Source organism: Theropithecus gelada, chromosome 6 (genome assembly GCF_003255815.1).
Source record: "Theropithecus gelada isolate Dixy chromosome 6, Tgel_1.0, whole genome shotgun sequence".
Lineage (NCBI taxonomy): Eukaryota > Metazoa > Chordata > Mammalia > Primates > Cercopithecidae > Theropithecus > Theropithecus gelada.
The window spans coordinates 76,761,681-76,787,973 of NC_037673.1; the positions used below are offsets into that span (position 1 = coordinate 76,761,681).

General features: G+C 40.7%; 1 protein-coding gene across 1 annotated transcript in view; it reads right to left on the reverse strand.

Moving 5' to 3' along the window:
• Window positions 1-1,313: 1,313 nt before the first annotated feature.
• The window catches only part of ACOT12 (acyl-CoA thioesterase 12), a 65,850-nt gene continuing 40,870 nt past the window's right edge, over window positions 1,314-26,293 (reverse strand). The window contains exons 6-15 of the mRNA XM_025388452.1: window positions 19,941-20,097; window positions 17,712-17,831; window positions 16,741-16,891; window positions 16,028-16,083; window positions 15,685-15,748; window positions 14,616-14,699; window positions 7,396-7,529; window positions 4,095-4,223; window positions 2,133-2,259; window positions 1,314-1,864 (exon numbers count right to left, since the gene is read on the reverse strand). Of these exons, the coding sequence (XP_025244237.1) occupies window positions 1,715-1,864; window positions 2,133-2,259; window positions 4,095-4,223; window positions 7,396-7,529; window positions 14,616-14,699; window positions 15,685-15,748; window positions 16,028-16,083; window positions 16,741-16,891; window positions 17,712-17,831; window positions 19,941-20,097 (1,172 nt within the window). The 3' untranslated portion in view covers window positions 1,314-1,714. The remainder of the gene's footprint in view (window positions 1,865-2,132; window positions 2,260-4,094; window positions 4,224-7,395; window positions 7,530-14,615; window positions 14,700-15,684; window positions 15,749-16,027; window positions 16,084-16,740; window positions 16,892-17,711; window positions 17,832-19,940; window positions 20,098-26,293) is intronic.

The window sequence follows — 26,293 nt, forward strand, 5'->3', positions numbered from 1 at the left end:
GGTGGATGAGTCCTGTGTTTTTGTTCAGAAACATAAAAGTGAAATATATTAAAAAAAAAAAAAGGGGGGGGTAGAAGGGATTGTTTGGCATTAAGATAGGTGAAAATGGGAAAACAGGACCTGTCTGCATTATTGTTAAGACTGGGATAACCTGAATAGCACAGCACTATCTAAAGAATCTTCTGTGATTATGGAAATATTCTATATCTGTATAGTCCAATATGATAGCCACTAACCACAGGTGACTAATAATACTTGAATTGGGGCTAGTATGGTGGGAGAATTTATTTTTGAAATTTATTTAATTTTAATTAAATAGCACATGTGGCTAGTGCTATTTAATGACACATATTGGGTAATGCAGGAATAGACTATGCCTCTGTTGTAAATTAGAGTGGGTGACATCTTTATGTCTCAGAGTGATCCAGCTATCATCACTCTACTCCTTTAACTTCACAATGTTTCCATTACTATTCAGGAAAACATTTCAAAAAATGTAAACGCAAAGACTTAGGCTAGGCAGACGGCATTTGGAAAGTGTCTCAATTGTAGGTGAGGTCTGAAATTTTAGTTTAACATAACCTCTTCATTACTAATTTTGTTGACTTTTCCAAAATGTAAAATATTCTCAAAACCATTCCTACTTCTGTAATATAATATGTAATTATTTTAATCCACATATCCACTCTTCTTATGTATATAAATGTTAACGTATAAAATTGCAGAACAGTCCAAAGTTCATGTAAATGAAAACTTGCTGGCACAGAAAAAATACAAATAATTATAGCCAGGCTTACCTTGTGTGAAGAGATGGGTGAGCAGAGGTAGAACTTTAGCAAACTAACAGCAGGATGCATCTAACCTGTTAAGTGTGCCCACCAATAATGGAGACTCTTCAACTTTTAAAACGTGTCCTTTAGAGGAGGCTAGCTTGCCATATTCTGGCTTGTCTCATGAGTTAAGACAAATCACAGACAGAGGAGAATAATGAATTGAAGTCTACAGAATAAAGTGCTAATGTAATGGTTATGAAAGAGATCTCAGTCAATATTCTCTTTCTCTGTAATATTACATTTTGCAGGTACCTTGTGTGTGTATATAGAGCAATAGATACTAAATTGGTCAGCCACCTGGAATATATGTTAAATGACACTAGTAAAGTTGTTCTTATTACTAAAATTGATTGGATTCCATTACGTTTTAATGTCTCCCCAATTTAAATCTCTAGACTATGTAATACATCTTGTCAAACGCTCCTGACATAGATACCTGCTGCACAAGGAAGAATGCCATACATTAATCAACGAGTCAACTTAGCAAATCATCATTTTAGAGTTTATAATTTTTTTTTTTGGAATTTCACACAGAACACACGTTTCCCTCTGTAACCTAAAACTGTTTATGATAATTTAAACTAAATTCATGCCATTTTATAGAACACATAGTATTGCATACAGGCAATTTTCCACTATCTGTGCCCCTGGAAGAGGCAGAGCCACAGATGACTTAAAACAGAATTTTAAAGCTCTTTTAATGCTAATCCAAATCACTGGTATTTGACTTAAGATGCATTTTATTTTTTAACTTTTTCACTGCATTTTGCTTAGGCTTATATTAATTATTTTGTGGCCCAAAAGCTTGACAAATGTCAGGGCTAAGGGTGTCTGGAATTAAAAGTGGGAAATTAAATTACCGGTAATTGAAAGTTGACCATTTAAAACGTGCTTATAAACCCATCATCAGGAGGATTCTCTAAGAACTGTATACAAGAGGCTGCTGTTTCTTCAATGGATTTCGACCAGCCACCAAGATTTCCAGCAAAGTAAGGAAGGATGCTAGCAGAAATATGGTTAAAGTAAGATACCTGTTTCAAAAAGAAAGTACAATATTTTAATTTCTTATTGACTTGGAGCTTTTTCAAGCAAGGATCTGAGTCTTGCTGGTGTAGGGGAGACTAAGACCCTAATCTTCTGGGGTACCATCTGGAATAGATGATCTGAAAGGATGACCTTAGGATTCCCATAGTGTGGACACAAATTACAAGATTACAATTAATTAGGACATTGGGTAAATTAAGAGATTTTTCTCTATCTGGCAGAGCCAATTAATCACAGACGTTTCATCAAACTTACAATGCATGAGCTGCTGTCAATAGCATGGATGAGAAATCCGGCACATATGATTTCACTTCTGATGTACTGTGGAGACGGGGGCACCGACGGCAAAATGACCGACTTCACTGCCACTGTGTAAGTGTTACTGAAAGAAGACATTTTCTAAGCTCTTGTGAGAAATAAAGAATAGTTGTTAGAAAATAAATCCCTATAGTTAACCCAACTTATTTATACAGGTAGAAGTGAAACTATGAAGGCCCAGATCTTCTAGATGAATGGTCTCATCAGAAAACACTCTCTAGGCTACATTCAAGGTAGGAAATAGTGTTTTCTGCCTTAGAATTGCATATACAATGCTTTGTGTAACTCCATGAAGCTGGAGTCAACCACCAACTGCAGTTTTATTGTGCCCTACAGGGTTGTAATTTCAGCCTCTTTTCCTTTTTAAATTAAAACACAGGCCGGGCGCAGTGGCTCATGCCTGTAATCCCAGCACTTTGGGAGGCTGAGGCCGGCAGATTACCGGAGGTTGGGAGTTCGAGACCAGCCTGACCAACATGGAGAAATCCCATCTCTACTAAAAATATAAAATTAGCTGAGCATGGTGGCGCATGCCTGTAATCCCAGCTACTTGGGAGGCTGAGGCAGGAGAATCGTTTGAACCCGGGAGACAGAGGTTGCAGTGAGCTGAGATTGTGCCATTGCACTCCAGCCTGGGCAACAAGAGCAAAACACTATCTAAAATAATAATAATAATAATAATAATAATAAAAACAATACCCATCGTTGTTAAAAGAAAAACTCTCAATAATAGAGAACCCTGTAGGCTACAAAATAAAAATCTTCCTCCAGTCCAATTGCACTCCCATGCTATACTCCACCCTAGAAGTGACCACTCTTAACATTTTATTGTATAAAAATAAATGTATAAGAATGACATTTATATAAGCAAATGCACACAAAATTTTTTACATAAATATCATTTTACAAATATCGACTACAATTTGATTTTTCATCTAGCAATAAATCTTTGGAAGTGTTTCTCTATCAGTCCCATTATAGCTGCTTCATCCTTTTTAATGATGGTACAATACTTTGTAGTATGGATCTACCATAATTTATAAGATGGATTTTCCATTTGTTTCTAATATCTTTTGACATAATAAATGATATGACACTGAACATCTGTTAATACTCACATGTGTGTGGGATTATTTGGGACACTTCCTCTTAGAAGCTAGCTGCCATGCTTTGAGCAGTTCAGTGTACATGGAAAAACCATGTCTGGGTCCTCTGATCGACAGGCCGGCTGACAGCCAGCCATGGTGGATGTCTAGCACAGTCAAGCCTTGCTGAATTCTAAACCAATTCCCGGTGTCTTATTTGGCTTTCACTGCATTTTTACTAATCATGGGATGTTTCAAAGGTTTACTGAATACCAGTTTTACATCTACATAGGAAAAGGAACTACTTTAGGATTCTTGCATTGTACTTTGCAAATAGCTGGCACTTAATAGATGACAGTTAATTTTACAATAAGAGCTAAAGATTCATCTAGGTATAATTCAAATGAACATAATTCAAGAGCAGAAATATCTACACAGACTTACTTATTTTCACATCAACTTTTTTTTTTTTTTTTTTTTGGAGACAGAGTCTAGCTCTGTTGCCCAGGCTGGAGTGCAATGGCACCATCTCGGCTCACTGCAAGCTCCGCCTCCCGGGTTCACGCCATTCTCCTGCCTCAGCCTCCCAAGTAGCTGGGACTACAGGCACCCGCCACCATGCCCAGCTAATTTTTTGTATTTTTAGTAGAGATGGGGTTTCACCGTGTTAGCCAGGATGGTCTCGATCTCCTGACCTCGTGATCCGCCCGCCTCAGCCTCCCAAAGTGCTGGGATTACAGGCTTTCACATCAACTTTTAATTTCTATCCTATACTATGAAATAGTGATAGAACACTTGAACTGCATATACTCACCCATCCTTGAGAGGTTTTCTTCGTGATATGAGTACTACCAAGTCTTTGGGTTTGTCATCATTCAGCACAGGACAGGTGATGTGACACAGCTGATCATCTTCACTCACCCAGTCTATGACTTCACAGGACCTGTGTATATAGAACAGTGAAAAGCAGCTACACTTTCTACCTGGTAAGGCATTCACTTCCTTTATTTGCTTATATAATCTCATTATTGGTATCCTTATTTGCCCCTTCAGCTCACCTAATCATCCCCCTAAAAGCCAGCATTATTGCTCAAGTCTGTCCTTAGAAGAGCTCTTTGAGGCTGGGCACAGTGGCTCATGCCTGTAATCCTAACACCTTGGGAGGTCGAGGTGGGAGGATCACTTGAGGCCAGGAGTTCAGGACCAGCCTGGGCAAACTTGCAAAATCTTATCTTTACAAAAAAAAATTTTAAAAATTAGCTGGGTGTGGTGGTGCATGCCTGTAGTCCCAGCTACTCGAGGGGTTGAGGTGGGAATATCACTTGAGCCTGAGCGGTTGAGGTTGCAGTGATCCATGATTGTGCCACTGCACTCCAGCTTGGGTGACACAATGAGACCCTATCTCAAAACTCAAAAAAAAAAAAAAAAAAAAGCCACAACAAACAAACAAAAAACACAAGAGCTCTTTGATCAGAAGGAATAATTCTGCAAGTGACAGAGGATGGTGGCCATCTGACTTCAAGTTCATAATTCTCGATACTTCAGTGAAAGGCATTGAGCTGTTTTATACAAAATTATTTTTCTCTAGGATCAAGGAAAAACATCGTGAGGACTCGTAAATCATATAGTCAGTCCAAGAAGGATTGTTTATATAGATAAAGAAATGTGGCATATTGGAAACAGCACTAGCTTTGGAGTCTTTTGACTCCCAGATTGCCACTTACTTGCTACATAAGTTGCGTTAGGCAAGTCATTTTATTTTTTCATCTATAAAATTTAGATAATGATACGTGGGGTTACTGCAAGGATTCAGTGAAAGCACCTGGCATAGTACCTGAATAATAATAGATGTACAAGAAAAGTTAGTTTAATAAGAATTCATTCATTCATTCCCCTATTTGTTCAACTTCAATTTGGCCGGAATGTCAAGTGACAGAGAATAGTGGGAGAAACATTTTTAAAGCATTAACACCAAAGTTTAGGCATTGTTATTCCTAAAAGCTTTGTACTGGTAGAGTATCTATTAAACTGATGCAAGAAAATTGAGAAGTGTTCCTCTTCTCTCAGAATGATTTATTGTGATAGCATTAACCATGACGTATCATTCTGATATGGGAGGTGGGCAGGGAAGTGTTGGATAGAGAAGGGAAGGGTCACTGGTGAGGGCTCCACCCTCGGGCCTGTGCCCACGGACTTAAATGAGGACAGGCATTTCTGTTGTCACACCCCAGAAGTTATCTTTTGGCCACCACACCCCACACCCTGTGCCCATAAAAAACCCGAGACCCTAGCGGGCACATCCAGCCTAGCGGGCTGGATGTTGAGAGGAACAGAAGAGCACACCGCCAGACACCAGCAGACGCTGGCAGGCCATCGATAGTGGAAAGACATGGAATTCGGTCAGGGGTGGTCAGAGGAGAGTCTGGTGGCTGGGCAGCCTGACTCCAGAAGAAGACCACCTTCCAACTCCATCCTCCTTCTGGCTTCCCATCCATCTCGCTAAGAGCAGCTTCCACCACTCAAAACCTTGCACCCGTCCTCCAAGGCCACGTGTGAGCCGTTTTTCCCAGTACACTAAGGCAAGAATCCAGGATACAGAAAGCCCTCTGTCCTTGCGATAAGGCAGAGGGTCTAACTGAGCTAATTAACACAAGCTGTCTGCAGACAGCAAAACTGAAAGAGCACATCACAACACACACCCACTGGGGCTTCCGGAGCCATAAACACTCAACCCTAGATGCTGCCATGGGGTTGGAGCCCAAAAAACGCTCCCCGTGACTTAAGCACCTGCATGATCCCTCTAGGGGTTTGAGCAGCACGAAGAAACAAGCCACACCCCTCTCGCAGGCCCTACCAGGAGGATAAGGGGACTCCTCCCATTTAAACTCTAGCATCTGTGCAAATGTAACACATGACCTTAGAGATGTTTCACTTTAGTGGTATTAAATCATCTGTTACATGGTATTTCTAAATCTCTATCACAGTGAGTTTTAGAAAATTTAAAGATGAGCCTCTATCTTGTCAAGATTAGGAAACGCTTAACATAATAGGAAGCCCATCTCACCAACCCTTCCATGTCAACAAGGTGGCCATGAAGCCCTGTGGGGTGCTATAGCCAAGGTGGCTGGGCCTCAGTGCAGCTGGTCCCCATCAGTGCAGTTGGCAGGGTGCACAGCTCTGTACTGTGTTCCAGGAAAGGGCCGGGGAGTGGAGGAGATTGGATTAGGGATGCAGGAGACAGGGAGTAGCAGGAGTAGGAGATGTAGGCTAATACGAGCAGGGACATCATCAGGAAGGGGAGCAGGAAGGCATGCCTTTCACCTTGGGGCTCACACAGCTTGCTGTCTTAGCTTCTCACCAGGGAGGGTTGCTTCACAGAGAAGTAAGGAACCGCCAATGAAATGTTGAGAGTAGGCAGGACAAGTGGATAATCACTTCCTCAAGAGCAATGAGGTTGCATATTAAAGTAGAAGAGTGTAAAATTCAGAGCATGACAGACTTGGGTTCCAGTTTGGGTTCCATCACTTTATTGTCTGTGCAATCTTGGCAAGTCTCAGAACCTCTTAAATGGAAATAATATCGACCTTGAAGTTACTGGTAGAATTACAATAGATGTGGGTAAAGCAGGTCAACTCAATATAGGTGATAAGTGAGTATAATTTTTGTTTTGTGTCTCTCAATATCACCTGATGCAGTATTCTGTCCACAGCAAACTTTATTTTTATTTTAATTTTTGACAGGGTCTCCTGTGTTGCCCAGGCTAGAGTGCAGTCGTGTGATCTTGGCTCACTGCAGCTTTGACCTCCCAGACTCATGCAATCCTCCCACCTGGGCCTCCCAAGTAGCTAGGACTACAAGCATGCACCACCATGTCCAGTTAATTTTTGTGTATTTTATAGAGAGGCTTTCACCATGTTGCCCAGGCTGGTCTTGAACTCCTGGGCTCAACTATCCACCTGCCTCAGCCTCACAAAGTGCTATGCCCGGCCAAACTTTTAAAAATACTCTTTAAACAATGGGTCACACATTGGACAGTGGAGATGGACTGCAATATGGAGATCATCTTTTACATGATGTCAAGGTTGATTGAGAAAAATTTTTAAGTTTGTTCTTACACACAATGGGGGTCCCACAAAGGTCGCTTTGTAAAGTCAGACAAGAGACGATAAGCCAAATGTGCTGGACTTCCCACGTGCTTTTCAACCCAAACAGATAAAACATCACGCTCTTCCAGAGTATATATTTTTATCTAAAAGACAACAAAAAAAATTACATTACAAAAGAAAACTGATGCTTTTACTTTAGAAACCATACGCATATATATGTAGTCAAAGACCAATTGCACTAACTAAGGCATCTTATTTCCTGGATGAAATTGAAGCCCCATGGCAATTTCTCTTCAAATCCTGGGATGTCTAGAGGTCTGTCCAGGATGCTGTAGTCCCGTGTCCTCTAAACAATATGTGACTTGAGGGTGGGCTATTTAATTATTGCACAACAGTTTTTTTTTTTTTTTTGTTTTTTTTTTTGAGACGGAGTCTTGCTCTGTTGCCCAGGCTGGAGTGCAGTGGCGCAATCTCGGCTCACTGCAAGCTCCGCCTCCCGGGTTCACGCCATTCTCCTGCCTCAGCCTCCCGAGTAGCTGGGACTACAGGCGCCCGCCGCTGCGCCCGGCTAATTTTTTCTATTTTTAGTAGAGACGGGGTTTCACCATGGTCTCGATCTCCTGACCTTGTGATCCACCCGCCTCGGCCTTCCAAAGTGCTGGGATTACAGGCGTGAGCCACCGCGCCCGGCTTTTTTTTTTTTTCCTCATGAAAAATGTAAAAACCTAGACCTTTCTCTCCTTGTCTCTTTGCGATGTTTCCCTGCCTCTACTGAGGAAAAAAAAGAAAATATCACCAGACTGCTAGGCAGGTCAGCACCTCATCTCCCTCAAGAGAGCGGAGTCAAGGCTATAGCTTAGGACACTTTCCCAGGATGTCAGACATGTCTTCAAGTGGGCCGAGGGGATCCAGGAACTGAGTCAACCACCTCTAGAACCATCTCAGCCTCTCAGCAGGGCCCCTGGAGCACCATATTTCCTCAGCACAAAGCTTCCTTTCATTTCTGAATCACTGTGGCTGGATCATCCTTCTGAATGGCCAGTTCCTGGTTTCCTAATGCACATTATTCCTTAGGTAAGAGGAGGCATGCCTTGGGGAGCCATTTGACATATACTTAAGCATGAATGCATCCCGTGCTACTCTCAGCTTTTCTTCTACTGTGTTTTTGACAATAATCAGAGATGTGTGTTCAGCTAAGAAAACATTTCTATCCTTCCCATTTTCTTTTCTCTTTCAGGGTACTTTGAAAAGCTAGTGTTGAAATTTGCTACCTTATAACCATTCCCATGGCAACAAGCTGTGAGAAAACAAACAAATACGGGGTTAGGACTTCACTGCAGGAATCAAGCAGATGGAAAAAAAATCAGGCTGTAAAGGAGAAACCTTTATTTAAATATAAATATTATCAATAAGAGAATGAAGAAATGAGAAATTACAAAGCAGCTCAGACACAAGTGATTATTTGCTTATATCATTTAATCTCTCCAACTGAACTTGCTTCCAAGCTTCCCTTTAAATCCAGCCTGCAAAGGAAGACATGATCGAGGCTGTCAGCACTTATCAAACACCAAGAAAACTACAGATGGGGCTCCAGGTGGCTGGTGAGACTCACCCTACTTAGCATGGGCATGCCTAACTTTGCCCCCAGCACGGGGGAGTTGAAGGAGGTTTGTTGGTGTATATCCAGAGAAATTATCAGATTTATCAGTCATCCAATCAGTGCTTGGTGGGCAAGTGGCTCTAGGATGGGCTGCTGGGGCTCTGCAATCTCAGAGGAGCTGAGGGCAGGTGGCCAGGGTGAACTCCATAGTGCCAGTCCTATTCTGGCCTTGGGTCAGCCACGCTCCATTCTGGTGGAACGAGATGGAGTGGGATGCAATATTGTGCTGAGCACTTATTAAGAGTTGAATTACGTCTCTACCCTTCCACCCCTAAATTCATGTGCTGTAGTCCCAACCTCCTCTACCTCAGAATCTGACCTTATATGGAAATAGGGTTCTTGCAGATGTAATTAGTCAAGATGCGGTTGTACTGTGGTAGGATGGACCCCTAATCCAATATGACTGGCATCCTTGTTAAAAAGGGACATTGGACATAGACATGCTTACAGGGAGAACACATGTGATGACAAAGATAGAGATCCAGCGATGTTTCCATAAGCCAAGGAGTGCCGAAGACTGCCAGAAAATTACCAGAAGCTAGGAGACAAGCATGGAACAGATTGTCCCTCACAGGCTCAGAAAGAAGCAACCCTGTTGACATCTTGGTCTCAGGCTACCAGCTTCCAGAACTGTGAGACAATAGATTTCTACTGTGTCCACTACCCAGTTTGTGGTCCTCTGTTATAGCAGCCCTAGGAAACGAATACAGCACTTTCCTAGGTGGCTGCTCCTCAGGCTGCAGTCACATGCTTCTGCTTCCTATCATGGAGCCAAATCAAACATCAAACTAAGTTGTAACCACCACTGAATTCTGCCCTTACAGAGCTCACTCGACTTACGCAATGTCAGGTACAGTACTGGATGAGCAAATTCGATTTTGATCTTTCCCCTAGAAGGTGAGGGAAGCAGAAAGTCCTCATTGCCCTGCTGTCTAAATCAATGATATTGATGCAAACAAAGCAGACAAAGAAATGCAGTAGTTAGTTTTGGTTCTCTTTAAACCCTGCTAAGAAAGACCAGCTTTTGCTTAGTGAAAAAATTTTCCAGGAACAGTTCTCCAAGAATATGAATTACTTGGGAATATAGAGATTCAATTTATTTATTTATTTATTTGTAACCAACTGATATGGTTTGGATTTGTGATTTCAACCAAATCTCATGCCAAATTGTAATCCCCAGCGCTGGAGCAGGGACCTGGTGGGAGGTGACTGGATCATGAGAGTGGACTTCCCCCTTGCTGTTCTTGTGACAGTGAGTTCTCATGAGATCTGGTTGTTTGAAAGTGTGTGACACCTCACCCTCTCTCTTCCTCCTGCTCTAGCCATGTAGGACGTGCCTGCTTCCTCTTTACCTTCTGCCATGATTGGAAGTTTCCTGAGGCCTCCCCAGCCATGCTTCCTGTGCAGGCTGTGGAACCGTGGGCCAATTAAACCTCTTTTCTTTAACAATCACCCAGCCTCAGGTAGTTCTTTATAGCAATGTGAGGATGAACTAATACACCAACTCAAATGTTTTCTTTATCATTTGATGGTTGGAGAATTTTATTCTATGAAATGAAGCTTAAAGCAAGCAGGCTGAAAATCTGCTGGAGCTTGCTAACATTTTATTAGTGATATCTTTTTTTTTTCATTTTAATAAGATCCTTTTTGAATTTGAATTTGAATGTCTTATACAAATAGTATAAGAGGGCTTTCAATCCCAACACTTTGGGAGGCCAAGGCTGGCAGATCACCTGAGGTCAGGAGTTTGAGACCAACCTGGCCAACATGGTTATACCCTGTCTCTACTGAAAATACAAAAATTATCCAGGGGTGGTGGCACATGCCTGTAGTCCCAGCTACTTGGGAGGCTGAGGCATGAGAATCCCTTGAACCCGGGAAGGGGAGTTGCAGTGAACCGAGATCACGCCACTGCATTCCAATCTGGGAAACAGAGTGAGACTCTGTCTCAAAAAAACAAACAGTACAAGAGGAAACAACTAAAAATTTGAGAATTTTTGTGCCATCTATTGACAAATATGTTTTGAAGACTACACTGTGGGAAAGAGGGCAAAAGTGGTTTTTACAGAAGCCTAGGGAAGCCTTCATTTTCCTTGGAGGTATCTGGAGATTACCACAGGGGCCAAGTGGGTGGGGGTTGGAGAGGCGGAGCTCTGGGCCCAGCCCTCCCCCAGCTCCATGAGACTAGCTCCCCTCTGGTCTGTTTCCCATACTAGGGATCTGTCCTGTGTAAAGGTTTTCAGGTGGTTCGTGTCATTCTGGCTTTCTCCATAATTTTCCCAGTACATCCCCAGGTCTTCCTTAAATAAAAAGCTACTCCTGTCAGGCCAGTCTCCTACTCAATGCTAATTTCCACCAGGAGAACTTGGCGCAAACTACCTACTGCCTAGAAAGCCCTATTTCTCCCTCAGCAATCCAATCCTGACACTGGCTTCAAGGAGGTAAGAATGGCCTCCTCTCTGAAGTTCTCCCTATATAACTGTCTTCTCTTACTTGGAATTGTCTGTAAGAGCTGACTTTTATGGTTTAAGCACTATAATCTCTCACTTGTTAATAAACAACCTTATAATTATTCTTCAGCTGTTTCACGTACCTTTGTGATGTTTCCAAAATACACATTTTGCTCCTTGTATTACTACTACAATTAATTCTATCATTACACATGAAACATGAAATGAATTAAAACCATAAGCCCTATCCAATTTCATCACACATACTACAATCTTAGATTTTTACCATCTAATTTATATTGAAAACCTGGAAAAAACATGATTTTTTTTTTTTTTAGAGATGAGATCATTTTATGTTGCCCAGGCTGGCCTCAAACTCCTAGGCTCAAGCAATCCTTCTACCTCAGATTCCCAAGTAGCTGGGACTACAGGTGGATGCTGTCAGACCTGGCTTTGAGCAAAGTATGATTCTTTTTTTTTTTTTTTTTTTTATACAGGGTCTCACTCTGTTGCTCAGGCTGGAGTGCAGCGGTACAATCTCGGCTCACTGCAACCTCCGCCTCCCAGATTCAAGTGATTCTCATGCCCAAGCCTCCCCAGCAGCTGAGATTACAGGTGCCCGCCATGACACCCGGCTAATTTTTTATTTTTAGTAGAGATGGGGTTTCACCATGTTGGTCAGGCTGGTCTTGAACTCCTGACCTCAAGTGATCCACCCACCTTGGCCTCCCAAAGTGCTGGGATTACAGGTGTGAGCCACTGCGCCTGGCCAGAAAGTATGATTGTTTTTTGTTTTGTTTTGTTTTTTTGACATGGAGTCTCACTCTGTTGCCCAGGCTTGAGTGCAGTGGCACAGTCTCAGCCCACTGCAATCTCTGCTGCCCAGGTTCAAGCAATTCTCCTGCCTCAGCCTCCCAAGTAGCTGGGATTACAGGCATCTGCCACTGCTCCTGGCTAATTTTTGTAGTTTTAGTAGAGACAGGGTTTCAGCATCTTGGCTAGGGTGGTCTTGAACCCCTGACCTTGTGATCCACCTGCCTCAGCCTCCCAAAGTGTTGGGATTACAAGCATGAGACACTGTGCCCGGCCCAAAAGTATGATTCTTAACAGACAACTGTGTTGTAAGAATTATTCAACTAAAAGGTGACAGAAAAAATTAGAGTCATATTTTGAAATTAAAAACATATAAGCTGTAAAACGTGGGAGAGAAGAGGATAACTCTTCAAAAACATTTTTTATCAGATTTTTTAAATCAGATTTTCATCATGAGTATATTCTTTAAGGGAGAAATTCAAATTCAATGGAAATAATGTAAGAATATTTCTTTAACTATACAATATCCTCTAGTAACTATTTACATAATAATTAAGAATTAGTCATTGATAGCTCTCCCACAACACTAGCAAATTTGTTTGGGTATGCTTTGGGCTACACCCTCCCAAGAACTGAAGTTATAATATATTCTACGACTTCACTAAATATGTTCTTTCACTCCATTCCAGACATGAATTTGTTTTTTCCACTGCTGCTCATGAATGCTCAGATCCCAGCAATGATGAAAGAAGCAGGTTTTATCATAGCGAAAGAAAACAAAGTAGTGAAGCATCTTTTATGAGAGATAAACAAATGCATTAGTTAAACCTGTGTTTCTGCATCACTGAACCAGGCAAAGACAGAAACTTCACTGGATCCAAATGGGATAAGGAAGACCTTTAAAGGATTTAACAGTGAGGACAAATAAATCATAAAAGGAAACAACCAAAAACAAAACATTCAGAAGAGGTCAAAGTCAGAGTTGAAAAGAATCAATGAAGTAGCATCTGAATTTACTTAGATTTTAAGGTAAAGTAACAATATAATTTATCATTCAAACTGGAACACCAAGACACTGTTAATAATTATGATGGGACAACAGGTGTAAGCCAGAACTGTCCCAAGAAAATCAGGACATACGGTCATCCTATTTCATAGGCTGCTGCTTCACTGATGATGAAAATCAGTGCATACTGAAATATGAACGTAGCCAAAGTGCTGGCATTAGTGAGCGTCTCTGAAGTGCTAGGCGCTCCTGTGGTCTGGGTGTAATGGCCTCAGAGAGCTTACAGTCTAGTTAACATGGGCATGAGCTTCCGAGGGTCTCCTAATAAACCTCTGAAATTAAATAAAATTAAGATCCAAATGATGTATGTCTCTTTAAACCTGATGGCATGCAAAACACTGTAACAGGTCCTGAGAGAGATACAAAGAAGTCGAGACAAAGTCTCTTTCTTAAGAGGTTTATAATGTACTCAGGGAAAGAAGATCATGTGTAAGCATGTGTAAAAGCATGTGTAAAAAGTTAAATTTCCATGTAAGGCTTAAATATTAATTTGAGGTAGCTGGGGAAGAAATGTCATAAGGTAGTGTATAATTAATTGAAAAATTGTTTGTTTATTTATTTATTATTTTTAGAGACAGAGTCATGCTCTATTGCCCAGGCTGGAATGCAATGATGTGATCATAGCTCACTGGAGCCTGAAATGCCTGGGTTCAAGTGATCCTCCCACCTCGACCTCCTGGGCAGCTAAGACTACAAGTGTCTGCTACCACAGCTGGCTGATTTTTAATTTTTTTGTAGAGATGGGGTCTCATTATTTTGCCCGGGCTTGTATCAAACTCCTGGCCTCAAGGGATCCTCCTGCCTTGGCCTCCCAAAGTACTAGGATTAGTATGTGAGCCAGCACACTCAGCCAAAAAAATTAATTTTAAAGAAGTCATGACTAAAGGAGTTACTAGAAAAAGAAGTTCCTAAGTCAAGTGTGGCAGGAGAGGCTTTATGGAGAAGCATCTGTCCTGATCTAGATCAGGTGGGATTTGGGTAGATGGAGAAGAGAAGGAGGGAGAGACGGGATGTGAGAACCTAAGCTCAGAGGTAGGAGCATGTGGGGCATATTTGAAGGACTCCAAATCAACCAGCTTGTAGAGACAGGGCTGAAAAGATGGTTGCCTCTTATAAACAGTTTCCTCAAAAGGTTTTTTAAATCTTAAAAGCCGCAGTAGAAGCAGTAGAACTACCACCACCACCAAAGCTTTCATTTGTGATGGGCAATGGATTATTCAAATACCTGGAGGTGTCCTACCTTTTCCACAGTGCTGGTAACCTCCCATCCCCTTTTGGCTGCCAGTTTTTTGAGGGCCTCCACATTGCTGTCACTCAGGGATGCCTAGAATAGAAATATTTTTAAAGCTATGTGTTCAATACATGGATGTGTGATCACATATTTTCTGCTCAAAAAATGGACACTGTTGGAGGAGGTATGTGTTGAGTCCCAGTGATAATGTTGAGTTTAGAACTAAACTACAGGCCGGGTAAAGTGGCTCAAGCCTGTAGTCCCAGCACTTTGGGAGGCCAAGGCACGCAGATCACTTGAGGATAGGAGTTCGAGACCAGCCTGGCCAACATGGTGAAACCCCATCTCTACTAAAAATACAAAAATTAGCCAGGTGTTGCAGTGCAAACCTGTAAACCCAGCTACCTGGAGGCTGAGGCAGAAGAATCGCTTGAACCTGCCACCTGGAGGCAGAGGTTGCAGTGAGGGAAGATTGCGCCACTGCACTCCAGCCTGGGCGACAGAGTGAGACTCTGCCTCAAAAAAACAAAGAAACTAAGCTACAGCTAACATATAATTTTTATCTTGAACCCTTAATTTAGAATTCAGACAAAGTAACTGTATACTTAACAACTGGGTATCTATCATTTTAGTTGGTGTCCTGAGCAAAGACAGACTACCTTTCAGTATGACTGATAATCAACATGTAATAAGTAAACTTGGATTTCTCTTTACATTTAATGGTTAAAAATATTCAAATGATACTACTTTGTTACTGTTTTTATAAAAATGCAAGCTGGTGGGCACACGTCACGGTGAGATGCCGGATGGGACTGTGCCATGCTTCTGGAACATACCTGACGGCAGAGCATCCTGAGTCTGCAGTTTGGGAACTGTAAGAAGTCAAACAAGGCTCAGCTGCCGACTGGTAAGCAGTAACTGATAGCCTGGTTTCGTTTCATTTTGACATGACTGGCTGATATAATCCACCTTGTCACATAGCCTGTGTAGGCAGAACCTAAGCCAGTTAGGCCAGGTGATTTCCATTTTTGTAATGATAAGACTTTTATACGAAGAGCTCCAAATCATAAAACATCACCTGCTTGCTGATATCCCAGTGTATGCAAAGTGGAACCTCTTCTTTGTGGGAAATAACATATTTCCTGGAAAAAAAATTAAAATGTTAAATGAGAGGTTTTTTTTTCTCTGCATTTAGCACACAACAATAACCATAACACTTTCTTGAACTTCTATCAGCCATGGATATCAGTGGAACAATGTGGAAGAACTATTTCCATAAGTCAATAATCAGCCTTTGCGGCCAGGAAAATCAGACCTTCTCTTTTTCTGTTATGTGGGAATAGAGACCCAGAGAGGGGCTCTTATATAATTTGTCAGATTAGCGAAGACTCCATAAAATCATTACACCTTATGTTCCTTACCTGCCTAGGCGAATTCTCTTGCGTGCAATAGCTCCCCGATAGCGTCTAAAATCATCCTTTAATCAAAAACAAAATAAAATAAAATAAAATAAATCTCTACTATCTTAGTGTTATAATCCTTAAGTATCCTTCTCCTAAATCAGTCAAAAGGGCTAACTGGGATGTGGCATCTCTCCATGAACTGACTTCATCAAGTCAGAGCCTCTGTGCTGAACCCACAAAGGGCAGTTGCACTGACAAAGGTGTAATCTTTCCAGTTATTTTCTTCCTTTTTCAAAAGTGGAGATTATTAACATTTCTATTACCAGAATTGTACTCAATTCTCACTACAGAGTTTTCAGAAAAAATTAACATTGGCGATCAGGTAAGTTCGGGATGAGGGAAAGATATGGTTCCCATGAACGTGGCACAGCATCAAGAGCTAGAGGTAAGGAAGCGAGAGAAGAGACCCAGAAATAGGACACAGAAGGTGACATCCTACCCACAGCAGTGTGTGGCCCAGTAGAGGTGAGGTCTTCAGGGCTTCCATTATTTGAACAAATGATCAGAGTGCTTGCAGGGGGGAAAGCAAAAGAAAAAAGCCCACTTCACTTTGTGATGCTGAAAAGAGGAAAAAACCAAAGGCAAAGAGCCAAAGAGGTTGTTGCTGGTGGCGGGAGATTCTGGGTAGAGCTCTCTATTCACAGGTCTGGCTATTGAACCTCGTGACTGACCTTTGAAATGGGCTGAATTCTGGGAAACGTGATGAGATTTTCCTTATCATCAGCAGCATTGTAAATGAGAAAAGCACTGTTGATGTGACGCCCTGGGCCCTCAGCCCATTCCTGACAGTCAAAGGCCTCCACGCGAACTCCAACTTCAACACTGTGAAGGATGACGCAGGGCGGTGGGCAAAGAGGATCTCGACCCATTAGGCCCTCCTTGCCTACTGCCGCCACCTCCTCCAAGCAACAGGAGGATAAGGACCTGGGTTTTCTTCTTTGTTATCAGCAAATCTGTGCAACTATTAAAATCCATTTTCAGGCCAATGGGCTGCTGGACAAACCCCCAAGAGCATTTCCATTTTACTTCCCCACTTTCAAGTGGGAAAAAGGCCAGAAAGGGCTTTATATACATTCATGAACATATTGTGGCAATGTGGGGGAGGGCTTAAATTGTGCCAAAGTTAAGTTTTCTTCCCTAAAAACAATAATTATGTAATTAAAAAATAAACACTGCAATTAGACAGGAAACACAGATATTCTTTTTACATTTAAAAAGAAAAAAATACTAAATCAAATCTTTTCATTGTGTACCAAGAATAATAAAAATAACTGGGAAGTGGTTTGGATTTCATGGTGGTAATACCAGGTCCATTATGAGTTGATTGACCATCTAGTCACTGGGACTGGAAGGAAAAGTTAATAATTATGCAGGGATGACAGGTACAAACCAGGTCCAACTTGGGCCAACTGGGACATACGGTCACCCTTATAAGACAAAAACCAGTCTGTCACAATTTACTAATTGTGAGAAGGCCCCAAGCAGAACAAAGGGTTAAACATGTGTCCATGGATTTTGAAAATTGCATGAAAAAAAATGGAATTTTGTTAAAGTAGTTCCTATACTCACCTCCAGGCTGAAATTAAAAATTACATTTGTGCAAGTTTAAATTTCTTCATAGCAGTCTAAGGGCTCACTTTACCAGGTCTGAAATGTATTGTTGACAATGGCAGTGAAGACAAGACGATCTCCAACTGTAGATGGCCCCCGGAACTTAAACATATCTATGGACTTCAGAAAGGGATGTGCCCAACACAGGCGGCTGGAGAGACAAAGGGAGGGAGAGAGAAGAAAGCGATCACTCGTTCATTCATTGAACAAATACAAAGACAAGTCTTCAACCTATTTTCTAAATAAGCATTTCTTTAAACTTGACTGAAATAAACAACTGGCTTATGTGTGTTGAGGGTAGGTCTGCACGATACCTGCCAATATCTTGGGAAATACCGGGTCCCCGGGTAGTGGGGTCTTTACCCAGATGTTGATGCTTCTACGCCTCTCGTAACAGTCCTACTCTTGTCTCATTTCCTAGGGAAGTCCCTTGGAACAACAAACCAATGCTTTTTGTTCTAATTTGAATTATAGTCATCCGGATAGCTCATGACTGTAGTCTCAAGAAGTTGTGATCCGGGTTGAAGTGGGGCCCAAGTGAAGGCAGGTGTCCTCACACAATTCCTCAGCTTCACAGTTAATCAAATTCACCCACAGATCAAAAGACAAGATTTTCCCCCCAGAAAAGTTACCTGGATTGCTACATAAAGCCTGAAAGGCTAGGAGATACGCATTTTATGATTTTTGTGTGTATGACATGTTGAAATAGTTATATATAATATTTAATTTCAGAAAGGTACTTCCATAATTTTCTACATTTTAGATTCCCACTGTCATCATTCAATTACTCTGTGCCAACACCAAGTGAACAGATGCTGCCATAGTTATATTATAAGCCTTTACAAAGAACATGTTCAATTGCTTTACTGTCATTAAGAATGACAATCTCATTTTAAAAACAAACTCACTTATTTGTGCATGATTTTTAGAAAGGATAACTACAGGTTTCTAACTATAGTCATAACTATAGACATATCAATAATAAAATTATTTTAATTTGAGGGAAATACAACCTTAGCAATTTTCAATGGTTATGAAAATTGTCAGAAGGGCAGATCCTATTCAAATGCATTTCCAGGGTACAGAGTGTTCCCTAAAGTTGCTCAATTACCTACATCTTTCCATTAAGAATAAAATAACCTTTTTGAAATCGAGGAGTCTTTAAAAGTATTCTAGGCCAGGCACGGTGGCTCACGCCTGTAATCCCAGCACTTTGGGAGGCCAAGGTGGGCGGATCATGCGGTCAGGAGATCGAGACCTCCTGACAGGGTGAAACCCCGTCTCTACTAAAAATACAAAAAATTAGCCAGGCGCGGTGGTGGGCGCCTGTAGTCCCAGCCACTCGGGAGGCTGAGGCTGGAGAATGGCGTGAACCCAGGAGGGAGAAGCTTGCAGTGAGCAGAGATTGCGCCACTGCACTCCAGCCTGGGCGACAGAGCGAGACTCCGTCTCAAAAACAAAAAAAAAACACACAAAAAACCCAAAAAAGTATTCTAAATATTCTCTTTCTTCTTTTCCTATTTTTCAGTTAATTCTTTGCCCATAATTATTTTTAACCAGCACCTTTTAAAGTCAGACCTAACTGTAAATTGTCTTTGAAAAGGTTTGTAACTGACTGACTTTATTTATTTACTTATTTATTTATAGAGAGGCTGGAGTGCAGTGGTGTGATCATAGCTCACTGCAGCTTTGAATCCCTGGGCTCAAGTGATCCTCTCACTTCTGCCTCCCAACTAGCTGGGACTATAGGTGCACACCACCACACCAGCACATTTTTTTGTAGAGTCAGGGTCTTGCTATGTTGCCCAAGCTTGTCTTGAACTCCTGGCATCAAGCAATCTTCCTGTCTCGGCCTCCCAAAGTGCTGGGATTATAGGTGTGAGCCACCATGCCCAACCTAGACTGATTATTTTTAACTGTGAAGCCTGTCTTCTAGTTCTATTCTGCATTTACTTTGTCATAAGCTATCAAGACAACGAGTTGTAGTTTCATAAGATCAATATTCATAATTCAGAATAAAGTATTAAAACTGTCATCTCATTTTTATTTTTGAACCAAATATTTAAACATTCACCTTCAAACAAAAGGACAGATTAATCCTAAAGTAAGCAAGTAAATGATTTAGAAATCATTATAAAAGGCAACATTTTCCTCAGTCTTTTCCTTGACTTCTTGAGTAGCCCAAGAACTGGATCTCAGTCCCTTTCTATTTTCTCCTCACTGGTCCCAAAATCATATGCCGAAGGTCAAAACCAAGAACCTTGCAGAAATAGTAGCCACCGTCTCCATCCAAGCCATAATCTGCCCACCGAATGTATTTCCGTGATGGTTTGCATGGGGTGGGAGGACCAGTTCAATGCTCTGAACAGAGGTGCCCCTTGTGGAAACCGCTCCTTCCTCTTCATCAAAAAGGAGATCTGAAAGGTGGATGTAAACATTAATGATGGTGGAGTGAACCATAGGCCCTGGGGCTCCAGCTTTTCCTTCCCAGCAGCACATTCAACTCGGATTTATGGAAAAATTAAAGTTTTCTCAAAGGCTTAAGACTGAGCAAATTGACAGGTTCTACAGAGTGACTCTTAATGGTGAATATTTGCAGTGAATTGGGTTAAGATAACATCAGAAAGGGCCTTTAGAGATCGTATTCTAGCCTATAAAATAAGTCTACTGGAATGTTGATGGAAAGAATGGTTACACTGAAACTGGAGTTGTTCGTGGTGGGGTAGGGACAGATCAGGACAGGAAGGGGCAGAAATGTTGGGGGTGATGGATATGTCATTATCTTGATTGTGGTGATGTTTTCACAGGTGTAAACTTCCGTCAAAACTTATCAAATTGTATGCTTTAAATATGGGCCATTGTTTGTCAATTACACCACAATAAAGTTGTTAAAAATAAAGGAATCTGAGCTACGAAGGACCAGAGACACCAGAAAGCTTGAAACACTACCTTTAGAATGGAAATATGGCCTGCTGTGGAAACTGTTTGTAATGATTGCAGTCACAAGCAGGAAAGACACACTCTGTTATACTTCTTCACATCCTTCTGCTTTCGTTTTTTTTTTTTTTTTTAGACGGAGTCTCACTCTGTCATCTAGGCTGGAGTGCAATGGTGCAATCTTGGCTCACTGCAACCTCAGCCTCCCAGGTTCAAGCAATTCTTCTGCCTCAGCCTCCCGAGTAGCTGGGATTACAGGCGCATACCAGCATACCTGGCTTATTTTTGTATTTTTAGTAGAGATGGTTTTCACCATGTCGGCCAGGCTGGTCTCGAACTCCTGACTTCAGGTGATCCGCCCTCCTCGGCCTCCCAAAGTGCTGGGAGTACAGGCGTGAGCCACCGTGCCTAGCCTTTCTGCTTCTTTTGAATATCTGCTCCATTTACTAACAAATTGGTTTTTACTCTTAACAATGGAGAAATCTGACTGCAAAGCAGTAAAATGTATTCAATTATGCTTTTTGCATCATGGAGTGAACCACCAGCTAGGTTTCCAGCTCACATGCTATTGTTGGGGACCAGGGGGAAAGGATTTACAACTTGGGGCACCATCCTGGCTGTACTGTCAGAGGCAGAGCTGAGCTTGCAGTGTGAGAGGGAAGATACACCCAGCAACTGTTGGTGCTCTCAGCACAGTCTCCGCTGGTGATCCGGAAGTGTAGTCACAGAAACCCTTAACTCCACTTCCTAATATAATTTTTAGATTTATCATTAATTGATGGTCTCTTATTTTTTCTTATTTTCATTGATCATTTCAGTCCCCAGCTTAAAATAAATGAGTAGCTACCCATTGTTTTCATATAAAACCCCAAATCCTTCCCACGGCCTGCAAGCCCTGTCTTCCTGGTCTGGCCTCACTCTCCCTCGCCCTTTGCTCCAGCCACACTGGTCTTTTTTCACTTCCTGAGGAAGTATTATCTTCAACAACAGGGCGTTCGTCACATCCCTGCTATCTACAGCAATCCCCCTGGCCACCACCACCTGTGTCTTCAATTTCACTCATACTCTGTGGCCCCTGCTTGGTCATCACTTCCTCAGGGGAGCCTTCTCTGACCTCCACAGCTCAACCTCACCTTCAGGGTCTCCCGAAGGATCTCTCTTTCATGGCTATAGTTTTATGTTATTTGTGTGCCCTTTTATTATGTGACCCACTAGATTCTAAGCTTTTTGGTGCAGGGACTATGGATTTTTTAAATTCTCATATAATTCCTGAACATAGGTGCTTAATAAATATTTATTAAATGAAATGAATGAATAAACAACTTAGCTGATTTCCTTAACATTCATAGTCCTTACTCTCAATAGAATATTTTTAGGTAATAAAATGGTTGTACTGACACTTCTGTCTGCTGTTGATGAGAGTCCCCACTGGTCCCCATTTTTGCTTAGAAGTATCAGACACTCAACTATTTCCAGTTTGGTGGGTGTGGAAGAGTATCTCATGTTGGTTATAATTTGCATTTTCCTGATTACTAATGAGTTCCAACATCTTTTTACATGTATATTAAGCATTCTTGTCACCTCTTCATGAAATGTCTCTTTATATCATTTGCTTCAAATATTGGTTGTCTCATTTCCGGAGATTTTTTTTGAATGTTAGACATTTCTCTCCATTCTCCACATCTCCTAACCTCCCTTACACATTTCCCATTTCTTTGTCTATCGGGCTGCATTCTAGTTAACTCTATCAGATCTATCTTCCAGTTCCCTGTCTTCTCTGCTGTTTCATTCATTCACTAAGTTTCAAATTTTAATTATTATATATTCTTTTTTATAGAAATTGTCTTTCTTTGTTAAACCTTCTAGGTTATCATTTTTTTTTTTGTTCTTGCATTATACTCTTGATACTCTTTTATTTCTTAAAACATATTAAGCCTCTTACTTCATCTTACTTGATAAATTCATTATCTGCTGTCTTTGTGGGCCTCGTTCAGACTTTGTGGGGCCTGGTGTCACTTCCAGATCTTGGTGCCTTGCTTATTTCTGTCTCTTATGATTTCTCACTAGGGTCTCATATTGCTCAGATCTTTTTCTGTGGAAATTCTTGAGAGCTGGCTTTAAAGTCATTTCTTCACAAAAGAGCTGTATTTGCAGTTGCAGATCACCTGGGGTCCTACAACACGGCACCACTGTACACTAAAGTTTCCTTGTTCTGTTTTAGCCCAGACAGGTCATGTGACTTCTGAGGATCCAAATCTGCATGAGGATGCACTTGTGATTGAATTCTTAAAGGGAAATTTTTTTTTTCCCCATTCTACCTAAGGCTAAGGTTCTCTGGAGGGTGGAATTTTTCTAGTTAACTCACTGAGGGAATCACCTTTAGGAGGTTCCAGCACCAAGGAAGGTTCCCTGATCCAACCTTCTCCCTCACATGGGCCCCTCGTTTTGTCTCCTGAGCCCAAGTAGGTCCATTACACACAAGCTCTATGTCTTCAGGCACCTGCTAGGTTCTCCAGAACAAATGCCAGCCCCAATGCTTCCTTGCAGTGCTGCTTTTGTGTTTTCTCACCATTTCTGGACTTCAAAGTTTTCTCTTATTTTTCTGCTGGCTGAGATGTGCTTGCAAAGATGTTTGTAAATATTTTTCCAGAAATATTTGGTTTTACACAACAATGAATCCACTATATTGCTAGAATCAAAATTGAATCACTTTCTAAAGTGATATTTAAAAGAAATATGCAATCTTAATCCCTTCCCATTTCTCTCTCTTTCTAAAATTGATTTTATTAGAAGATGTTTTATACATATCCCAAACTAGTATTGATTGAGGTTGTTTTCAGGCTAATGTTGCTTACTCAAACGGTACATTTTTTGTTTAAAATAAATTAATACAATTACCTGACTTCAAATTATGCTACAGAGCTATAGTAAGCAAAACAGCATGGCACTGGCATAAAAACAGACACATAGACCAATGGAACTAGAACTAGAACTGGGAACCCAGAAACAGATTCACACACCCACAGTGAACTCATATTTGACAAAGGTGCCAAGAACATACATTGGGGAAAGGACAATCTCTTCAATAAATGGTGCTAGGAAAACTGGATACTCATATGCAGAAGAATGAAACTAGGCCACTATCTCCTATGATACACAAAAATCAAATCAAAATTGATTAAAGACTTAAATCTAAGACCTCAAACTATAAAACCATTACAGGAAAACATCGGGGAAAGTCTCCAGGACATTGATCTGGACAAAAATTTATTGAGCAATACCCCACAAGCACAGGCAACCAAAGCAAAAATCAACAAACAGAATCACATCAAGTTAAAAAGCTTCTGCACAGCAAAGAAAAGAATCAACAAAGTGAAGAGACAGCCTACAGAATGGGAGAAAATATTTGAAAGTTATCCATCTGATAAGCAATTAATAACCAGAATATATAAGGAGCTTAAACAGCTCTGTAGGAAAAAATCTAATAACCTGATTAAAAAATGGGCCAAAGATTTGAATAGACATTTCTCAAAAGAAGACATGCAAATGGCAAACAGGTATATAAAAAGGTATCGACATCACTGATCATCAGAGAAATGTAAATCAAAACTACAATGAGATATCATCTTACCCCAGTTAAAAATGCCTTTTATCCCAAAGACAGGCAATAACCAGTGCTGGAGAGGATGTGGAGAAAAGGGAACCTTCATACACTGTTGGTGGGAATGTAAATTAGTACAACTCCTATAAAGAACAGTTTGGAGGTTTCTCAAAAAACTAAAAACAGAACTACTATCAGATCCAGCAATCCCATTGCTGGATTCACAACCAAAAGAAAGGAAATACTGAAGAGATATATGCACGTCCATGTTTGTTGCAGCCCTGTTCACAATAGCTAAAATTTGGAAGCAACCTAAGTGTCTATCAACAGACGAATGAATAAAGAAAATGTGATACATATACACAACAGAATACTATTCAGCCATAAAAAAATGAGATCCTGTCATCCGCAACAACATGGATGGAACTGGAGATCAGTATAAGTGAAATAAGGCACAGAAAGACAAACATCGCATGTTTTTACTTATTTGTGGGAGCTAAAAATCAAAACAATTGAACTCATGGAGATAGCAGAAGCATGCTTATGAGAGGCTAGGAAGGGTAGTGGGAGGGTAGGGATGGTTAATGGGTACAAAAATATAGTTAGAAAGAATGAATAAGACCTAGTATTTGACGGTACAACAGGGTGACTATAGTCAATAATAATTTAATTATGTATTTAAAAATAACGAGTATCATTGAATTGTTTGTCACACTTGAAGGAGTGGATACCCCATTTTACATGATGTGATTATTGCACATTTGTATGCTTGCATTACAATATTTCATGTATTCCATAAATATATACACCTACTATGTACCCACAAAAACTGAACTGTGTGTGATAGTGATGGTCTCTGAAGGTGAGACGTGAGATGGTAGGCAGACTTACTTTTTAATTATATGCCTTTTTATGCATTTTGCATTTTTTACCCTGTGCATGTACTATCTCTTTAAAAATAGTTTTTAAATAGTTATAAACTAAAAAAATTAAGAGAAGGCCTTATGAGAGACATTGTAAAGACTCAAATATAAAGCAGCTCCTTCTTTTCTGAGGGAAAACTTTAAAGAGAAACCACATACTTCCTATGAAGACACATACAGTATATACTGGAACCTGTAGAGGGAGGTGCTATGTGAGGTTATACATACACCAGCATCAGCTATGATATGTATGCAGAAATATATTGAGTTAGATGACTTTGGTGCAGAAGTTTGCTTATTTGGAGTTAGTTTACAACCAATGAAAAAATAGGGTTTTCCCAGGTTCAGAGAGCAATTCAGGTTCACAGTTCCGGTTTGGGCTAAGTAAACAGACCTGACCCTTTCTGCTGGCTTTGGATGTTCTTAAAGTACTGTGTCATCATCCTGCTTTGACAACTTTACATTCAGTCTACATTTGTAGATCAGGAACTTTGACCTGAATTAAGGTCATGCTAGCCCTAGTTTTCTTTCTGCATATCCAGAAAATTAACCAGGATAATGCTCTTAAGATCTGATTTTCTTACTCAAAAATTATAATTAAAATGCTTTCAAATTTTAAATTTTTCCCCTATATGTCAAGCTTACAAATAATGATCCAGTAGTATTTCTGAGATGTGCGTGCTTACACACATCCCAGAAATATCCTACTTTTACAAAACTAATCTCATCTCTTTTATTTTCTTCTGAAAGGATATGATCTGGATTCAATGTTCTCACTGTTCTAATAATATACATTTCCATCGTACAACATCTTGAAAAATATTCCAATCTTTTATGTTTGATATTTATAACCAATGCAAACCCCTGGTTTTCTGACAACATGGTACCAGAACAGAGATGATCTGGTTCTCTTCTTTTAGAACATACACTGTCCTGTCAAAAACCAACTCCATCAGATCTAAGGTAGAGAAATCACACACTACACAACAGCTTTAAATGTCAGAGTCTGGCTCTTACATTCTTTAAGATGACTTGCTTTTAAGTTCTCTGGCACCTTTGATGGCATGGAAGTTAGTAAAATTTTCCAAAACGAAATCAGATCAATGGAATTAGGTTAAAAGTTGTTTTATGTGAAAGGATGTAGAATAATCT